Source organism: Hippoglossus stenolepis, chromosome 19 (assembly GCF_022539355.2).
Source record: "Hippoglossus stenolepis isolate QCI-W04-F060 chromosome 19, HSTE1.2, whole genome shotgun sequence".
In the NCBI taxonomy this organism is placed as follows: Eukaryota; Metazoa; Chordata; class Actinopteri; order Pleuronectiformes; family Pleuronectidae; genus Hippoglossus; species Hippoglossus stenolepis.
Genome location: NC_061501.1, coordinates 10,732,738 through 10,749,991, shown reverse-complemented (window position 1 = coordinate 10,749,991; position 17,254 = coordinate 10,732,738). Strand labels below are relative to the sequence as shown.

The window sequence follows — 17,254 nt, the reverse complement described above, 5'->3', positions numbered from 1 at the left end:
GGCATCCAACAACGTGACAATTCCCAAAGTTACACCACAGGGCGGGGTTAAACTACAGAATAGACGTGTTTTTATCACATTATGATATTAGCTCTAAAAAATGTGTGATAATCCACAAAATGCGTGTTTATTTCAAGAGGTTATCGGGGTTAAGTAAATGCGTTTCTGAGCCGTTCTCTCTCTGTCGTGCCATGCGTAAAAGCGCACCACTGCCGTGCCTCGCTGTAAACTGAAGCTCAGTATTTCCATTCCAGCTAATTTACTCTATTTGGTAATCAGCCACAAAGAGAAGGACGAGTTCATTACAATTTTAAAGTTGCTCCCTGTGCCTCTGTGCTGCCTCTCTCGTTTTATCCCCTAAAGAAAAAGTGGTGCTGTCTGATGGAACAGAAGGTTTCAGCACCTCGGACAGCGACTGCGTCTGCTTGCTGGTTGAGGCCTCTCAGCTTCTCCTCAGTCGTGTGCGTAAAAAGTGATAAACGCGCTCAGCCTATACAATACAATATCTTTTATTAAGCGGGACATAGGGATTCTTCTATTATTTCCACAATGTACATTTGGTGAGCAACGTCACTGAACATTAAATCAGTCAAAGCTACGCAGATTCCGAAATGTAGAACACACAATATTGTGAATATGTACTTTATAAATTATGTCATTATTATTTTTTTCTCTCTCTTAATAAAAGGGCTCTAAATCGTCTCCAGTGGCGGAAATATGTCGCCTTTTTTTCTCTTTTAATAAACTCGTCAGCGGCCTACATTTGGCTTATTTTCAATATGTTCAGCATCCAAACGCAACACCATTGACAGCACAAAAACAGAAAAAAGAAAAAAAACACTTCCGTTCGTGCAAAAAAAATGCTTTGCGTGTGAAAGCACTTCTTCTCTGGGTGTCCATAATTCCATATACTTCACTTGGACGGAAACCATAATATTCTTTAAGGCTATACAAACATAAAATAGAGCATAACACACTCGGCCTGTCCAGGACTTCAGTTCTTCCACTCCTCGTCTTCTCCAGTGTCCACGTTGCCTGCAGGTTCACCCGTTTGTCTGTTTGGCAAAGTTTGTTTTCCCAAGCAAGAAAAAAAATCCACAAACCCGACAAGCAAAAACGCCACTGGCCGATCGATACGTTTTATCATCCAGATTGCGTAAAAGTTGACAGATGGATTTGGATATATGAAACTCCAAGGAAACGTTCATATTAGACTAGATAGTGGACGAGTGTAGGTATACAGATATTCGTCGGCTTCCTTGGCTGACAGTTATTTAAGTTAAAAATAAATGGCATGTTTTTTTTCGTTTCGTTTTTTTTTTTGTTCTGTTCCTCAAACCCTATGAGCAGAGTCCCGGGCGACGTGGATCATCGCAGATTAGATTATAGAGGAAAGACTAGAAAGCCTGAGAAGGTGGAGTATTTCCATCCGCCCATGAGGGTGCCCCGTTCCAGCTTCAGATAGACCCGGTCCTCCCGCTCGACCATCAGCAGTACTCCGTTGCTTGCCGCCTCTCTCGTTACGTCCTGGTCCCCGGCGAAGGCTGATATAACTGGATAATCGTTCTGCATCAGGTTCACCTGCGGGGGAAGTGGAGACTCACATTCAGTTTGGCTGTAAAATGTCTCAAAATCATGTATGTGCACCAACATCTTTGCTGATCGCTCACCTGTATGGTTTGTCTGTTGTACACCTTCACCACGTGAAAGCTGAAACTGTATATCCCTCTCCTTGGAGCCTGGAAAACACTCGCTTTGAGATCGAAATGGTTGCCGATGTTCACTAAAACCTGTGACCAAAAAGAGCGCACAATGAGACAGCGCTCTGTTTTTCTCCCATGTTCATGCTTCAGTAGCTGCTACTGTGTATTGTTTGTCTCTGACACGCACAGTGACTACAGACATCGCCTGGTTCTGGTACACGCCAAATGTTTTAGGCAGCACTACAGTCGCACTTTGGGATGGGGCTCTAAATTGAATGCGTAAAATGTGCAGGCCGCTGCCCAAAAGCCCTCACATGCAGCCGGAAAACTTATCGGAACAGCCCCGTGTACCACAAACTACACAATGCACACGTAGATTCAACCAAGGCCTATTATGCATTTGTGATAAATGATCCTGCATGGATGATGATTCGTTTTGACAGCGCATCTCCAACTCGCTCGTTACGCAGCGCTTTAAATGAAACGAAAATAGCATCTTGTTTAGGTTGGAGATAGTCAGGGGTGAGATCACACCGAATGATAGGAAATCAATGAATCATGACCTTAATCAAGTTGTGTACGCCCACGGCAAATAGATAGAATGTAAGTTGATGAGAATATGAGAAAAAACGATAAGAAGTAAACATGGAGCAAAGCTGATATTACACTGTTGTTGGTGTAAATACAGTGGACCTCTGACCTGGTCAAAATAGATGGTCATTGACGTGTTGCTCATCTCTGACGGCTCGTGGTTGGTTCCACGCACGGCGGAGAAAGCCACCTTTGCCCCAGCGGATCGGACCGATATGCCGAGCGAGGAGGTAACCCCTCCGTCCGAAGAAGGGTTCGAGTCGCACACCACCAGACACTTCCCTTCCAGCACGATGGGCTCGGTGTCGTTCGCGCCGAGGCAGGAAGCCACGCCGCATCCCAAGAGGAGGGTCAGTGCCAGCATGGCACAGGGTCCCGGGAAGTGCGCTGGCACCATGGTCAGATCGCTGATCCCGTGCACGCTGATGGAAGCCCCTTGGAGGTTTGTCAGTGTTCGATCACCTGGTCCAGACTTACTCCCTTCTCTCTTCCCCGCTCGCTTTGCCTCTATCTGTGATGCCCCCTTACTCTCTCAAACACCCTCTGACACAGACGCACTCAGACTCTCTCCGGCTGCGACTCCCCTCCCTCCTGTGCGTCTTAGTTGATTTTGGGAGAGTATTCAGACAACTGCTGTCGTAAATCCTGTTGATAAGAAGGTGAAAATGAGAGTGTTACTGTCCGATAGCAATAAGAGAAGGGCTGCATAGAGTTTAGTTATTAAATCTCTCTATATTCTGTGTGCGTAAAATGTCTTTCGTGCGTAAAAACGAACCAACATTCTAAAACTATCACGATCTGTATAAGCATATTCCTTTTCTGTTTGATTAATTATTAACAAAAACGCATATCTGCGCTACTGCAGAGTATCTCCTGATAAAACTGTGCGCAGCAGCACTTTGTAACATTTTCTAATGCAGAAAAAGAAGAAACGACACATGAAACGATATCCCCTCCTCACACCCTCACTGTTATACTCATATTTAAGATGGAACGAGCACTTTGCAGGTATTTCTGCTGAGAAAAGGTAAATCACGACCTACCTGCGCTGTCCATCCCGCTGCTGCACGCTCTCTGTCTCTCGCAGACTGTGAACTGAGCGCTCAGATCGCTGGTGCGAAAAGAAAAAAACAGCAAAAAGTCTGTGGGCTCCGTTTCGAGGGACAACTCACGCCCATCCTTTGTGTGGAGCCACTGCAACGAGACTCCTCGGAAGTATCCCGCAATTAAGAGCACACGCGTGGATTAATGGGCATGTTTACATATTAATCAGTTCAGTGTTGTTGGCTCGGGGGCCCCGCGGGACGGCAGAGATCACTTCCCCTCAACGTCTGTCATTTATATGCGCCGGGTTTCTCATGTCTCCGCCTGATTAATGTGAAATGAAAGGGGCTGCAGCGGATAACCTGGCTGTTGCATGGTACATCCGGCATGCATGTATATGTTTCTAATTCCAGACTTAAACGTGCATTTTTTTAGGAGTCCAACGAAGATCCTTGTGCGCCATCCAGTGGTGCTTTTTATTTGTGCAGACCCAGCCACTTCTCAGAGGCACAGTATAGACATAAAAGCAAACAAGTGATTAAATTAAAGTTGTTGTTATATGTGGCTGTTATATCTTATTGAGATTATAGGAGTGTATCAGTAAATTATTCCACATGCACATGGTTAACAAACGACCCATATAAGCAAGATGAAATAAGGCAACTCTTCAGAAAAGGCTCACCTCCCAGAGAATGACCTGCACTTCACTGTAGCACCTTTTAGCCTTTCTTTTCAGTTCTTGACATGTCATCAACCTTTACGGAGCCGTGTGTGGAGACCCCCTCTCGGCGCTACACACCTCTAAAGGGTCTGAGAGTGGGTTAGACCTTCTAATGAGCTGTCATTTTCCTACTTAAAGATATGCTAACTGTCTACATTATGCATGGCCCTCACACAAGCAGGGGAAGGCCCTGTATAGACTGTCTTCCACGTCGTGCCGCTCAAATAAATAGCAGGTGGAAAATAGTTTGAACATAATTCATCTGGACTGGAGGTTGAATCTTGAGTGCAAGCAACTAGATGGGAGCAGAGGACACAGCCGAACATCACCGTGAATAAGCATTTCAGGCACCGACGCAAATATGGCTGCATTTGTACCAGCTGCCTCCATGAACGTGTTTGTAAAAATGGGCCTCATTGACTTTCAGTTGCAAGAAAGCACAAAATTTCAGACTCATCCACAGTGATCCTTCCCCTCTCCCTCAGCCCCCGTGCACATGGCTCTGTCACAGCTAACTGACAACCCATGCGGAAGAGTGACATCAGGTATCCGAGAGCCACAACTGACCCCGGGCCTTTAGAAGGACACATTGCTACAGAAAATGTCAAGTAAGGGGAGGAGGAGGGGGGGGCATGCAAGGGAAAGGGACATGGCCTACATCGCATTACCATACCAGCGGCTGCCGTTGCCCTAGTAGGGACTTCCCTTCCATCAGGGAAGCTGATCAGCTCGCCGCTAGACTGGCATCACTGTTATGGTGATGCTCCCTGACAGCTAGCAGAGCCTACTGGCTTCCAGGAACGGGGAGGTCGATTATGTGTTGGGTCCTAAAGCGAACCATCTGCTGTTGCAAGGAAGAATGGATGTGGTTGTTTTTCTGTACAAAATACCCCCCAAAAAAACCATTCACATCAGCACCACATTTTGCTTAATGTGCGAGTAGTTTTTGGTGATCTTTCTATTTCTGTTCTATACCTATTATTTGCCCTAAATCACCGAATGCTTCATGAGGTCTAAAATACTGACTTTGAAATAAATGTATCTCTCTCCATCTGTCTGTCTTTCCATCCGTCTGTGTGCACCTATAAGATCTTTATCTTCATATTTGAAATGAGGTCAGCCTCTCAAGTTCATTTGTAACCTCTCTCTTCCTCTTTCTCTCTCTCTCTCTGTCTCTCTCTCTCGGTGCAGCCCTAAGGGAAACCTCTGGGGGTAGGGGGGGTGTTATGTCTTTCTCGTCTGACATCAGTAAGATGTGACCTCTGTCTTAACATCTGTGAGGAGACAAACAACATCGATATTGTCTCGTCCTCCCCCTGCTTGTACTGTGATAAAGCCCAGATGAGGAATTACACGGCTAACTCCTTATAGCAGACTGTATTGTGACCGCACAAGCTTAGGCGGTAACTGGTATTACTGTGTGTGTGTGTGTGTGTGTGTGTGTGTGTGTGTGTGTGTGAGAGAGAGAGAGAGTGTGGAGGGCTGTTTAGCCTTAATGGTTAAGGGTCATGGTTAGAGTTTAGGTTTAGGTTGGGGTTAGGGGCTGGGGAATGCATTCCACCAATAAGTGATGAATAGAAGTATACACATTGGCACGTGTGTGTGTGTGTGTGTGTGTGTGTGTGTGTGTGTGTGTGTGTGTGTGCGTGCATCTTCGCATTGTGGCGACAGGCTAAAATCTGTTTATTCAGTTTCATTTTTGGACAAAAAACAGGTTTTGTGAAGGTAAGCTGTCTAATTTTAGCAGTAAGATTTGAATGAGGTTTAGATTTGGGCCTGTGTGTTAATGGTTTTCTTCACCTACAAAATATGTTTCTTTTTTTTTTTACTTACCAATTGTTGCAGACATATAAAGATAATATCTAAATTGGGTTTTTTTTTTGTTAACGTTTCTATTTCTTCATCAGAATTTATTGCACAGCTAACACCTATTACATTTTTTATTTATCTTCACCAATCAGAAACCCCTGTATTTATTAGTTTAAAAAAACAACATATATATTCAAAAAATGTAAATAGTCAGATAAACAAGTGAGATCTGTGAAAATAATTTTTATGATGATAAATTTCTCAGCTTGTGCTTGGGGCCTACACATTCATAAGAAACTGAATAAAGCCGCGTGTCTTCAAATGAAAGACAAGTCAAGATGCATGATGGGAAATGTAGAACCCTTTCATTTCATTCTAACGTTATATATCAGTGTTCTTTTTATATCCTGCCTTGTGTTTCTTTGGCCTATATATATTTTCTAAATGCCTTTTCGAGTTATGAATGATTTGAATTGCTGTGTTGTTGAACGGTTCAGAGGAAATAAACTCGTCTTGCTTCAGAGAGTCGACGCACACCAGAAACTGAAAGTCAGCATGTTTCATCGTCTGCTGCTTTGATTTTTGACAATTTTGTTTTTAAAGCCCCTCCTGTGAGCCCCCCCACCTTATAGAAAGTGCAGTACTACATCACTGGTGTGGCCCTTTAATTCAACAGCTTTCAAATCACAGCTCGACCCCCCTGAAAGCTGTCCTGGTTATTAAAAGACAGTGAAGAAACAGAGGTTATCATTTTTTTTCCCAACCAAACACCCTCCTACAAGATAGAAAATATTCAGGGGACCCCCGCATTTATGTTCCTTCAAATAATTTGACTTAGTATTTTGTTTTTACATTTCTACTGATCTTCATAAAAGGACAACACAAGAGAAACACCATATAGAGACATTTATTTAGTTTGTTTTCATGGTATTTCATGATATTGTGCCGCAGACCTCCACTTTAGAACGACTGGTTCACAATCTTTCCCAGTTTGTCATGCCAAAATCAAAAAGCCTACAACAGAAGACCTCTAATAGATCATAATGCATATATGATGCATTATTAGAAAGGCAAAGGAAGATGTGCTTGTTAAGTATGTGGCTAAACCGGGCCTCAACTACACAAGTTCAAATATTAAAATACATTTGTCTATTATTAGTCATATTTGAATAACGATAACTTGGACATCCTTGTGGGGTGAAGTCGGGTTTGAATAGGAAGAAGAAAATACAGTAGATGGCGGTAGTGGAGTGATGTTGGTTGCAATCCGCCAATAAACCAAACAAAGAAGAGGAAAATCCCCTTTTACATCTTGTCAACCACACCTGGACCAAGTATCAGACTTTTAGGCATATCTTTATAGTTATAGTTTATGGTGTCCCCACAGTGGACAAATTGTGTTGGTTTGTGTCTTATTAAAAACATGTAAAACTGAATTTGAGTCAAATCTAAGAAGAAGAAGAAGAAGAAGAAGAAGAAGAAGAAGAAGAAGAAGAATACAACTTTATTTCTATTGTAATTATCCAAACAAGGTTGAAATGTGCTTTACGAAATACAACAAAAGACTATAAAACAAATAGATTAGATGGACAGACAGCATAAATGCTAAAAGCCTGTGAAACACCTTCTTCCGGTCTTGTTTTGAAAGTGCCACCTCTAGCCGGAAAACAAGTTTCTGCTCGTGTCAGGAACTTGATATGGTATCACCATGGCGACAGGACGCGGGCAGTTTAATACATCAGGGTATTCACGGTGATTCTTTGACGTAAAAGCAGCGTTTGTGTTTATCTAACGTCGTCGCGTTCGTAGCGTAAGTTAACTGTAGGAGCTATTTCATTAGTTTAATATACTGAAGTTAGATATTGGATTCACAACAAAGGTAGAAGGTGGGTTAATGAGGGGGCACCCGGAAGGGAAGTACAACCCAACTAGACTGGTGCCTCAGTTGAGTTAATTTTGACAGAAACATCTTTTGGAAAAATAGACACTACATAATGTAAACAAACCTTCATTTGGATCAAAGTATAAAAAACATCCTTTGAATCAAAGTACAAAAAAACACCCTCGGGAACGAAGAACTTTGGACGATGAAAACTGGAAAAAAGGAACATTTGTTGGATTCTGTGGATTTCACCACCTTGGATACGCACCTCACCAAACGGAAACCCAGCGCATGGAGCGCGCGGCGACGTGGTACGTGCATTGGACAAATGGACACAGTGACTGTAAAGCTGTATCGGGAAAACAGCACAACGATTGGAGTTGAATTGTATCGGCCCTGTTTGTCGGATTTGCTCTGCTGGTCTGAGTTGCTGCTGCGGTGCTGGTTCTACTGGTGCGAGACGCCACGGGACGATCGTGATTGTCTGATCCCGCTGTGCAGAAATAAGTTGCGGACCTTGAATGAAACATTGTTTACAACCGCTCTTGCACTTGACTTCCGGTCGTGATATTGATACATTTAAAGCGGTGAACTTTAAAACAGAGGGCCACGTGTCAATGCCATCAGAAAAAAGAGACATCAAACTCAGTGACAAGGGTCTGGCCAACCACAAGAAAATCTAAATGCTGGTAAAGAATTACTGACGTACAATGTGTAATTTCATCAAGTGCTATTAGGAAGCAAGAAATGAGCATTAATCTTTCTTAAACTTACCCATACCCCAGGATGAAGTTGAAAAAACAGAAGCAGTGGTTTCACACTAAAATAACTACAGTGATTATACAGAAAGGGGTGAACAGATGGCTTACTGATGCTGGTCAACCTAATATTAAGAGTTATGAACAGGATGATGTCTTAAGTGGGACAGACTCGGAGGAAGTTGGACCTGGGGATAGTGTTTCCAATGTCTCTCTTACGCTCTAGGTCAAGCCACGTAAAAGCTTTATCTCAATTATCAGGTCGTTCTTTAACATCCTCTGCACGTATCAAGGCTGAAGCTGAAAAGGCAGTTCTTATGGAACACATTGCAGCGCTGAAGAAAGGACATTTAATAGAGGCACAAGTGGAACAACTGAGAAAGGAAAAGGAAAGATTGGCATTGGAAACAGAGATGGCAGCTGCTAATGCTAAAACCCATGTATTGGAAGCCAATGCATCAAGGACTGGCTCTAGAGTGTCAGATGGAATGCGCTCTTATTTTGAAAAGGCTAACGCTCCAACCACCAGTAATCTGTATCTGTCTACATTCCTGAAAAAGAGACAAAATGACTTTACTACTTTAATGGTCCAACAAAGTCTCTCATCTTCTCTCCCACCAAGAGGCATTCCAGTATTTAATGGAGAGGATCTCTTCAGTACCAAGCTTTTATCAGAGCTTTTACAAAATGGAGCAGAGGCAAAGACAAACAACTTTGGCGACTGCCTGCACTTTCTGGAACAATACACCAGTGGTCAGCCACGAGATATAGTGCGCAGCTGCCAACATTTTCCTTCCAATCTGGGATACAAGAGAGCAAAACATCTTCTTCAAGATCAAGGTGTGTTAATGAGGGGGGGGAAGGAAGGGAAAGTTTTTATTTATTTACCAGAGCACAAGGAGAAGCACATGTATATCTTTGTTTTTGAACGGGAAAATAAATCTACCCAACCGTGAATTCAGCGTGGACATTGGACTTCTTTAATAGCCTGAGTACAACCCAACTAGACTGGTGCCTCAGTGGCTTTTTGTTAAGTTTATTTTCACAGAAACATCTTTTGGACAAAGAGACACTACATTAACATTCAACTCTGTGGTATTAACGTCTAAAAACTAACATCAGACTAACGTTTCAGGGCCGTTGAATGTACGTAGAGATGGAAACAGTGAAATGACAGCGAGGACTATGAGAGGAGCTGACTGCCATTTACAGAGGTAATCTATTTTTATGATTTATTAAATCCTCTGCATGTTCGAATTGATCTGATTCTCATAACCCAACAAAGCTGCTCGTTTCCATCTCTTTGTCTGCTGTGAAACAGTGAAGTGTATTTAAGTTGTTCTATTTCCTAATGAAAAATAAACTTCAAGTGCTTCGGCACACGACACCAGATAGATTTTACAATTTAGTAATAACGAGCACCAACAGTCCCATTACGAAGCCACATTTAAATTCACTTGATTTTTATTTTGATCCGCATTAAATTATACGCACACGTCTATTTCTGTCCTGTTTTCTTTTTGTCCCTGCTGACACACGTAAAGCGTCCTTAGGTCTCTTGCAAGGCGCTATATAAATTCAAGTTATTGTTGTTATTATAAATGTCAGTCCCCTAAATATGGCTGTTTTTTCATCAAGATTCATGAATTATTCTCTGACAAAATGTTGGAGAGAACAAAAGCCTGATTTCACAATGAAAGTGGAAAAAATGTGGATCCACACCAAAAGTTATTGGGTTCTTTTCTCATCCTTCCACTAAGTTACATACTTATCCATCTAGTAGTTTTTGCCTGATCCTGCTAACTAACAGACAAAAAACCCTAACCTGTATAAACTTGTCTAATATCCCAAATATCCAGTTATTATCTTATTCATCTAAGATAAAGCATTGCTGACTTTAGTTAAGGGCTGGACAATATGGCAAAAAACTGCTGTTAAGATTTGTTTCACGTTTTAGGACTCCTGAGTGAAGGTTGTGTTTTTAAACTGTTCTTTATGAGCAGGGGGATACAATCACTTGACAAACAGCAAAACATTTTATAAATCTGAGGAACAACATTAAAACCATATATATATATATATATATTTGTTTTACTTTTGTTCTATTGCTATTGATGAAAGTTATATTGTGATAACGATTGTTATTGTTTTATTGCTCAGCCCGGCTTATAGTTTTCCCACAGATGAGTGCTTCTCGCTCTGATTGCTTGTGGACATTTTAGTTCTCACTCATGATTTAATTCATCACTTGGTTTATAATTATCATATGTATATATATATATTGTTTTAAATAAAAACATCTACATGGGTCATTTCCTTTTAGTTGGCAGGAGTGCATGATTTGACTAATAAGTAGCCTCTCAAAAGCACATTGCTCTCACACACATGGTGCGTCTGAACAAATGTCCGCTGAGCAACAGGTGTCATGAAAACACTGCTGCCACTTCCTTGTTCTGATCTCTAATTACCTCTTCTTTTTTTTTTCTCGCAGACTGCCATCTGAGATACTGACTGAGATTCTGTCGTACCTGGATGCCGCTGCTCTTTTAAGCATCAGCTACGTCAATAAGCTCTTCTACCAGCTTGCCAGCGATAAGTGAGTGTCCGCCAAATCTTGTTCTTGCAAGTCAGGGAATATCTGAACACTTGAACAGCACAATTATTTATTCATTAAAGATTCATGCCTTGATAATCTTTCTTAATTTATTGGTTAATTGTTGCTCACAAAATAGTGAGAAAACGACAATATTAGAACACAAATTCTGTCTAAATATCAGAGGTCAAATTGCTATAATTGAAAACAAAGCAAATAATCACATTTGATTATTGGTCATTTTTTTGGTTGAACGATTCAATGATGATCAAAAATGTTTTCTCTCATCCACAAATCAGTTGATCAACAAATGTAATGTGCATCTCTTAAGGTCTATTTTCAGTCTGAGTCTGAATGTTTCAACTTGTTGTAAGGCCACATTGCGTAAATAGTCCAATCATTTGTGTCTTAACCGCCTTGTGTTATTCTCTCTCAACTCTCTGCCTTCCAATGCCCCTAATGCAGTGCCCTGTGGCGTATGATATGCATATCAGAGTTCCAAAAGTGGAAACGTAAGTGCATTGTTGAGCTGCTGCAGATGAGACTGCAGGAGCGTGCCTCTGGTTACTGGAAGCGGCTGTTCTTTGAGGCGGTCGTCAAACGTGACACAAACAAGTTGAAGAGAAACCTCGGACACATCGACTGCTACACCGGGCTGCCCTCTCGAACAGAGCGGGTTCTCAGGTAAGAGACGGAGCGATAGGAAATCCCACTTCGGAGAACCACTTAGATGAAGGACCTGAGGTGTATGATTTGCTTAATGTACCAGATACTTGATTTCACTCGCCAGACACTCTGACAAGTGCTGCTTGTCGCTTATACCATGTGTTTGAACATCTTATAGCTACTGAGGTGAGAAAAGGGTTTCGTTATTTCGGTGGGAATCCTCGTGTAGGAGTTTTACACACAGCTTGCTGCTTCAGTTAAATGGAAGCGTCTTGATCATCGTGTGTACAACATATACCTGCTCTCTGTTTGCGTCGTCTTGCTGTTGTACAATTGGAAGCCGCTTTGTGAGGTATCATGGGAACACCCCCACCCCTGCACTGTTTGTGGTTTGCAGACAGCAAAACTTTGGAGATCCCTCCCTTTCATGGCAGTTCGAGGGTAGAGACGAGAGGATAGTCGAATCCGCTGGCAATCACAACAGAGTTTGTTTTTCATATTGCACTTAATAACACTTTCTTATTAAAGGTGAGAGTGGAGGTCTCTGTCTAAATGCGATGCTTGCTCAGGGGGATGCAGGCGCGCAGGAGAACGCTCCCTCACCGCCTCCGCCACAGAAACCGATGCTGTGTTTTTATAACCTCTGATTAGAGGCTGTGCAGCACTCAATTTTGAGTTCTGTGGCAGTCACTGTGGTACAGAGGGGAAGTGGAAATAATTGTGTTCCTTGCAGAGGCTGTCGGAATTGTTGAAATAAATTACTTAGACCCCAACCCCTCTTCCACAACACACACATGCACGCCAGCACCACTTCCTCCTTCCTCCCACCTCCCACCAACTCAGACAATTCCCTGTGGGGGTTTGTCTGTTAGAAACACTGAGGAGCATGCAATTTACCTTGGTAATAATCATTTCACAAGACATCACACATACAGACAATGCAGAGTGAAATCCCCCGGGTCATCCGGGGCCTCCTGGGCTGCTCCAGTTTTAAGCTTTGTTCCTCCACTTAATTGATATTGGATGGTGTCTCAGCAAGACACTGGCTGCATCACAGTGGGGGCAGCCCTGAATCACAGTTTAGACAGAATTGGATCAAGAGCTTTATCACAGCAGCCACAGTTTCATTTCATTCGTCGCATATCATTTCATTAGCGAGAACAGTTTAACTGCGCACATACTACTCCCTGCATCTGTCAAAAGGAATGTAACAGCCATTAAAGTCATAGTTTGCAAGATTTAAAGAGCAAGGAGCAGCTTTACCCAACGCTGCCCAATTATTTGCATTGTATTAACTTCAAATAAATGTATTGATGAAGAGCTCACTGGCGTCTTCCTGCAGCTATTCAGGAATATTTAGTGAGCTATTTTCATTTTACAAAGTAAAGAGCCTGTTAATTCTAGCTTTTTATGTGTTTGAACGAGCGGCTAACCCCCCGGTCACTGTCACACTATAGCTATACAGCCATCCATCTACACCGCTTGTCCTTCCAGTGCTGCAGGGGGAACTGGAGCCAATCCCATCTGATGTTGCACTGGAGGGAGGAAGCTGGGAGGAACAGGGAGAACGTTGCAAACTCCACACGGAAAGGCCCCCGGCCGAACCAAGACTCAAACAGGGAACTTTCTTGCTGTGTGGCATCAGTGCTAATTTGTCATATCTCATTCCAGAAACTTGCACGTCACCTGGGAACTGACGGTGTCTGATGACACAGGGAATGAGGTCACACTTGAGCTCATCAGGTCCGAGTTCTGTGATACGTCTGTGTGTCTGAGCTGGAGCGGAGGAAGCCGCCTGCCCAGCTACCAGCACATTTCCACCCTCCAGCTCCACGGTGTCAGTAGGATGACCCACAGCTGCTCCCACCTAAAGAAGTAAGAGAGGAGGTGTCCATCTCCACTCCCTCTGTTTCTCTCCATCCGTCGGTTTCTACTTGTCTCTCATCGCTTTTTTTGTGCTTGCTCTGTCAGTCCTGGCGAGAGGTCCCTCATGTCCAAGGTTGACATGCAGGCTTTAACTCAAAGCACGCAGGTCATCGGTCAGGACAGACTGGTTAAACTGAAGCTGCTACAGCCTGGAATCATCATCGGTACCTGGAAGGTAAATAGTTTAGAGGCATTCGTCCATAATTTGAATGATTATACGTTGGCCTAAAGTAGCTGGAAAAGCATTCACGCAGACGGTGGCCGGAGGCATTTTTGGTCCATCCGTATACATATGTACATCCATCCGTCCGTCTCATCCTTGTGAACACGATATCTTAAGAACCTTGGTCTTGGTCAAAGGTCAAGGTCACTGTGACCTTACAGAACACGTTTTTTGGTCTTGTGAACTAAATAGCTCAGAGATACCTGAAGGGAATTTCTTCAAGTTTTGACCGGTTGTAACTTTGACTCAAAGATTAACTGATTAGATTTCAGTGATCAACAACTCTAGTTCAATCTCATAATGTGAAGAACTGAAGAGGAATCTAAGCGATGGCTCTCTCCACAGGACCAGCGCACTGTCGCCTTCATCATGTTCACCCTTCACGTCCACCGGCTCGTGGAGAGAAGCATCCAGGGCTCTTCGTTTTGGTAGGCTGCACGTGAACAGGCACCTCTTATTCACATGCTGACGCCGGGTGCAGCATATCACCATCACTTGGTTAGGGCTCAAATTTATAGAACTTGATAACCGACAGGATTCATTTGATGCTCCTGGTGTGACCTATCTGTAGAGCACTGCAGGGTGAGAGTTGAAGCCTCAGCATCAGTGCCAGCTGAATTCCAACGGCACAGAAGGATAATGTAACTGCGCCACATATTAATATGAAGACGTTTATTCTCGTCAAATGTCAGGACGACTCACAGCAGGGGTATTTACAGTCTTTTTGGACACAGTGAAGCAGTTGAAACTTGGTCAGGCCACAAGTTAACATTATTTATTAAACTTTCATGAGCCACTGGGCCAAACCACACAGGGGTCACATTTTATTTTCCCCTGCAAATGAAAACAAAGATTAAATCAAGTTATTTGGTATTTCACACTCATCTGAGAGCAGAGACTGCATGGTTCCATAAAACCTCCACGCCCATGTGAGTCTTGCACTTCAATGTGTGGACATGGCCCCCTCTTCTGGTTTCTTTTGGGAACACAATGCAGTTACACAGTATGATCGCGGCCCACAAAGGAAATATACACTCTGAAATAAACATCCTGATCAAAAGAAAATTTATTTCTGTATCTTCTCTTCACACCACAGTTTGAGTGTAATTGACATTTTATGATTTTCCCCCCTGCAGCCCCCATATGGCACCAGAGGTCAGACCCGCTTTTGATGACATAGACCCCGAGTATGGTCTCCATGGTTACCAACTACACATTGTTCTCCACAACACCATCTGCAAGCTCATGTCTAGAAGCTTCGGCCGGCTCTCCTGCCATAGAGGTAATCCATTTATATATATATATGCATGTACCGAGTCACATTGTGAGATGATGCAGAGACAATATAAGGTATCTGGTGTACTGTGGATATTTAAAAACTAATAATTAAGTTACGATAATATAGAATCAGTTTGATGTATCTTGTCTGTGTAAAAGTTTTTTCCTTGACTAAAATTACTACATGTTTATAGTTGTAACACATCCATAGCTACAAGTCCAGCACTGACAGATCTAAGGCCACTTACAGAGTTTAGACCTAGTGTCGTGGTTCTGCCCACGTGTTGTAGTTTTAAAGAGACAGTCGTGGAACTTTTGAAACTTTAGATTTTTATTTTGACTTTAATTTTTGCAAACCTTCGTGTTGGACTGGTGGTATTTTAATAATCAGTTTGGACTTATCTCCTTATTTGGATTTATATTTTTGTTTGCACTTGGAGTTCATTATTTCCTATTTTACTTTGAAACTTCTTTCCTGTGTCTACCTCTCACCTAACTTCCTGTGTCTGTCTGGATTCCTTCATGATTGTCTGCACCTGCTCTGTGTCACAAGTAGAATTAATTTCTTCTTAATTTTAATTTGTTTCTGACGGATCCAAATGTTTATTTTTCCCTTTTTTAAACTTGGTGATTCGTTGATTTCTCAGAGAATAATTCACGGACCTTGATGATAAAAAAAACAGAATATTTATGGGACTGATATTAATTATTGTGCATAATCTGGTGCAGATCCAAATAAAAATCTGGATCGAGTGTCGTTCTAGTTGCAACTTTTTTCTTTTCAACTATTTAATAGCCATGATCTTTAATATTTTTTTTACGTGATACTTTCAGATTTTGTCTCATAAAAGATTATCTAAACTGTACACTAATATATAGACTCACTGATTGTGTGTCGTTTTCTTTTTCCAGGTCAGATCAGGGACGGACTGATCCAGCTCACCGCCATCAGCAGGACAAGCTCACACCCTCCTCTGTCAGGCAGCATCACCCTGCCCTGGAAGTGTGAGGCCCTGCAGGGCTCAGCAGAGGTACTGCAGCCACACCCTCCCACTGTGTTGTTACTGGAGAAAAGGAACGCGTGACCTAAGTTTGCTGCTAACCAAAAAAAGACTACTTTAGATTTACAACCCATAGTGGGGCCAGGATCCCTCCATTGGTTCTCTTAGATAAGAAGAATGAAGTTGAAATATCTCATTTTATTATATTTTTTATTAATTATTGGCAGTTTTGACTCGGTGTAATAGATTTGTTCCTGACCTGGATTGATATTTTTACAAGAAGTTGACATAATTTACTGCACATGGTAATGAAACCTCAGCGAAACCACACCAGTTCACATACTGTAGAAAACAGGTCTTAAAGCATTTTTAATTTTCCTCTTCCTGGCAGAACTGCTGCATCATGAGTCTGACTCTACTGGATGAATTCAAGAACCCTTTCTGGTGTGTCAGCTCTCCTGTTTCCGTGGAGCTGGGAAAGACGTCTAGTGGCTCCTTCGACTACGATGGCGAGCACTTCCTGATCCACTATCTGGACGCAGACGGTCAGGTGAAGATGACACTCGCCTGGGTGGAGGAGCAGAAGCAGTTTGTCGTCGTCAGTTTAGTGGTTCATGTGAGTGTTTCTAAAGTCAACAAGCATTTCAGTAGAGATTACTGAACACAGGGGGTTTTCAGTCATTCCATCTGGATCCACGGTTGGATTTCCTTTGTCTTCGTTCTCTCTCTCCTGTCAAAAAATCTTTATGGAAAAACATTAAATCTATATATGATTTATCTATAACATAACATAAATTTATTTATAGGAACAATAGATGCTTTTAGTGGTGGATAAATTAAAATAAAGTTGAGCTGATACTGTCAATGTTGCAATTTATTCAAGGATTTTACAGCAGCATTCTTAAATTTGCCTTTAAATGTATTTTTAAATTGAGCCATAAAGTAATTTGAACAGCATTCAAATTAAACTTTACTTCATATTTTTGTACAAATGTTTAGTTCATCTCTCACGTTCCACTGGGTTATGACGCATTCAATAAAAAAAGTTCAGCGTTGAAA

At 42.3% G+C, this 17,254-nt stretch overlaps 2 protein-coding genes across 2 annotated transcripts; one reads left to right on the top strand and one right to left on the bottom strand.

Moving 5' to 3' along the window:
• Positions 1 to 493: 493 nt before the first annotated feature.
• cbln2b (cerebellin 2b precursor) lies at positions 494 to 3,680 on the bottom strand. The gene is made up of 4 exons (XM_035141915.2): positions 3,338 to 3,680; positions 2,404 to 2,939; positions 1,671 to 1,790; positions 494 to 1,581 (listed from the first exon to the last, which is right to left on the bottom strand). Exons 2-4 carry the CDS (start codon positions 2,689 to 2,691, stop codon positions 1,384 to 1,386), a joined length of 606 nt encoding a protein of 201 aa, XP_034997806.1. The 5' UTR covers positions 2,692 to 2,939; positions 3,338 to 3,680; the 3' UTR covers positions 494 to 1,383.
• A 3,885-nt stretch (positions 3,681 to 7,565) lies between these two features.
• On the top strand, positions 7,566 to 16,923 carry fbxo15 (F-box protein 15). The gene is made up of 10 exons (XM_035142693.2): positions 7,566 to 8,061; positions 9,644 to 9,722; positions 11,000 to 11,104; positions 11,567 to 11,785; positions 13,439 to 13,642; positions 13,739 to 13,868; positions 14,262 to 14,344; positions 15,053 to 15,198; positions 16,107 to 16,225; positions 16,587 to 16,923. Exons 1-10 carry the CDS (start codon positions 7,956 to 7,958, stop codon positions 16,854 to 16,856), a joined length of 1,461 nt encoding a protein of 486 aa, XP_034998584.1. The 5' UTR covers positions 7,566 to 7,955; the 3' UTR covers positions 16,857 to 16,923.
• Positions 16,924 to 17,254: the final 331 nt, after the last annotated feature.

Bases quoted from the DNA above. Each gene is read 5' to 3' on its own strand.
- fbxo15 (XM_035142693.2), top strand. From the start codon at position 7,956: ATGAAAACTGGAAAAAAGGAACATTTGTTGGATTCTGTGGATTTCACC. The intron at 11,105-11,566 runs GTGAGTGTCCGC...CCCCTAATGCAG, and splicing joins TACCAGCTTGCCAGCGATAA to TGCCCTGTGGCGTATGATAT. The intron at 14,345-15,052 runs GTAGGCTGCACG...TCCCCCCTGCAG, and splicing joins ATCCAGGGCTCTTCGTTTTG to CCCCCATATGGCACCAGAGG.
- cbln2b (XM_035141915.2), bottom strand. From the start codon at position 2,691: ATGGTGCCAGCGCACTTCCCGGGACCCTGTGCCATGCTGGCACTGACC. The intron at 1,791-2,403 runs GTCAGAGGTCCA...TTTTGGTCACAG, and splicing joins TGACCATCTATTTTGACCAG to GTTTTAGTGAACATCGGCAA. The intron at 1,582-1,670 runs GTGAGCGATCAG...CTTCCCCCGCAG, and splicing joins ACAACAGACAAACCATACAG to GTGAACCTGATGCAGAACGA.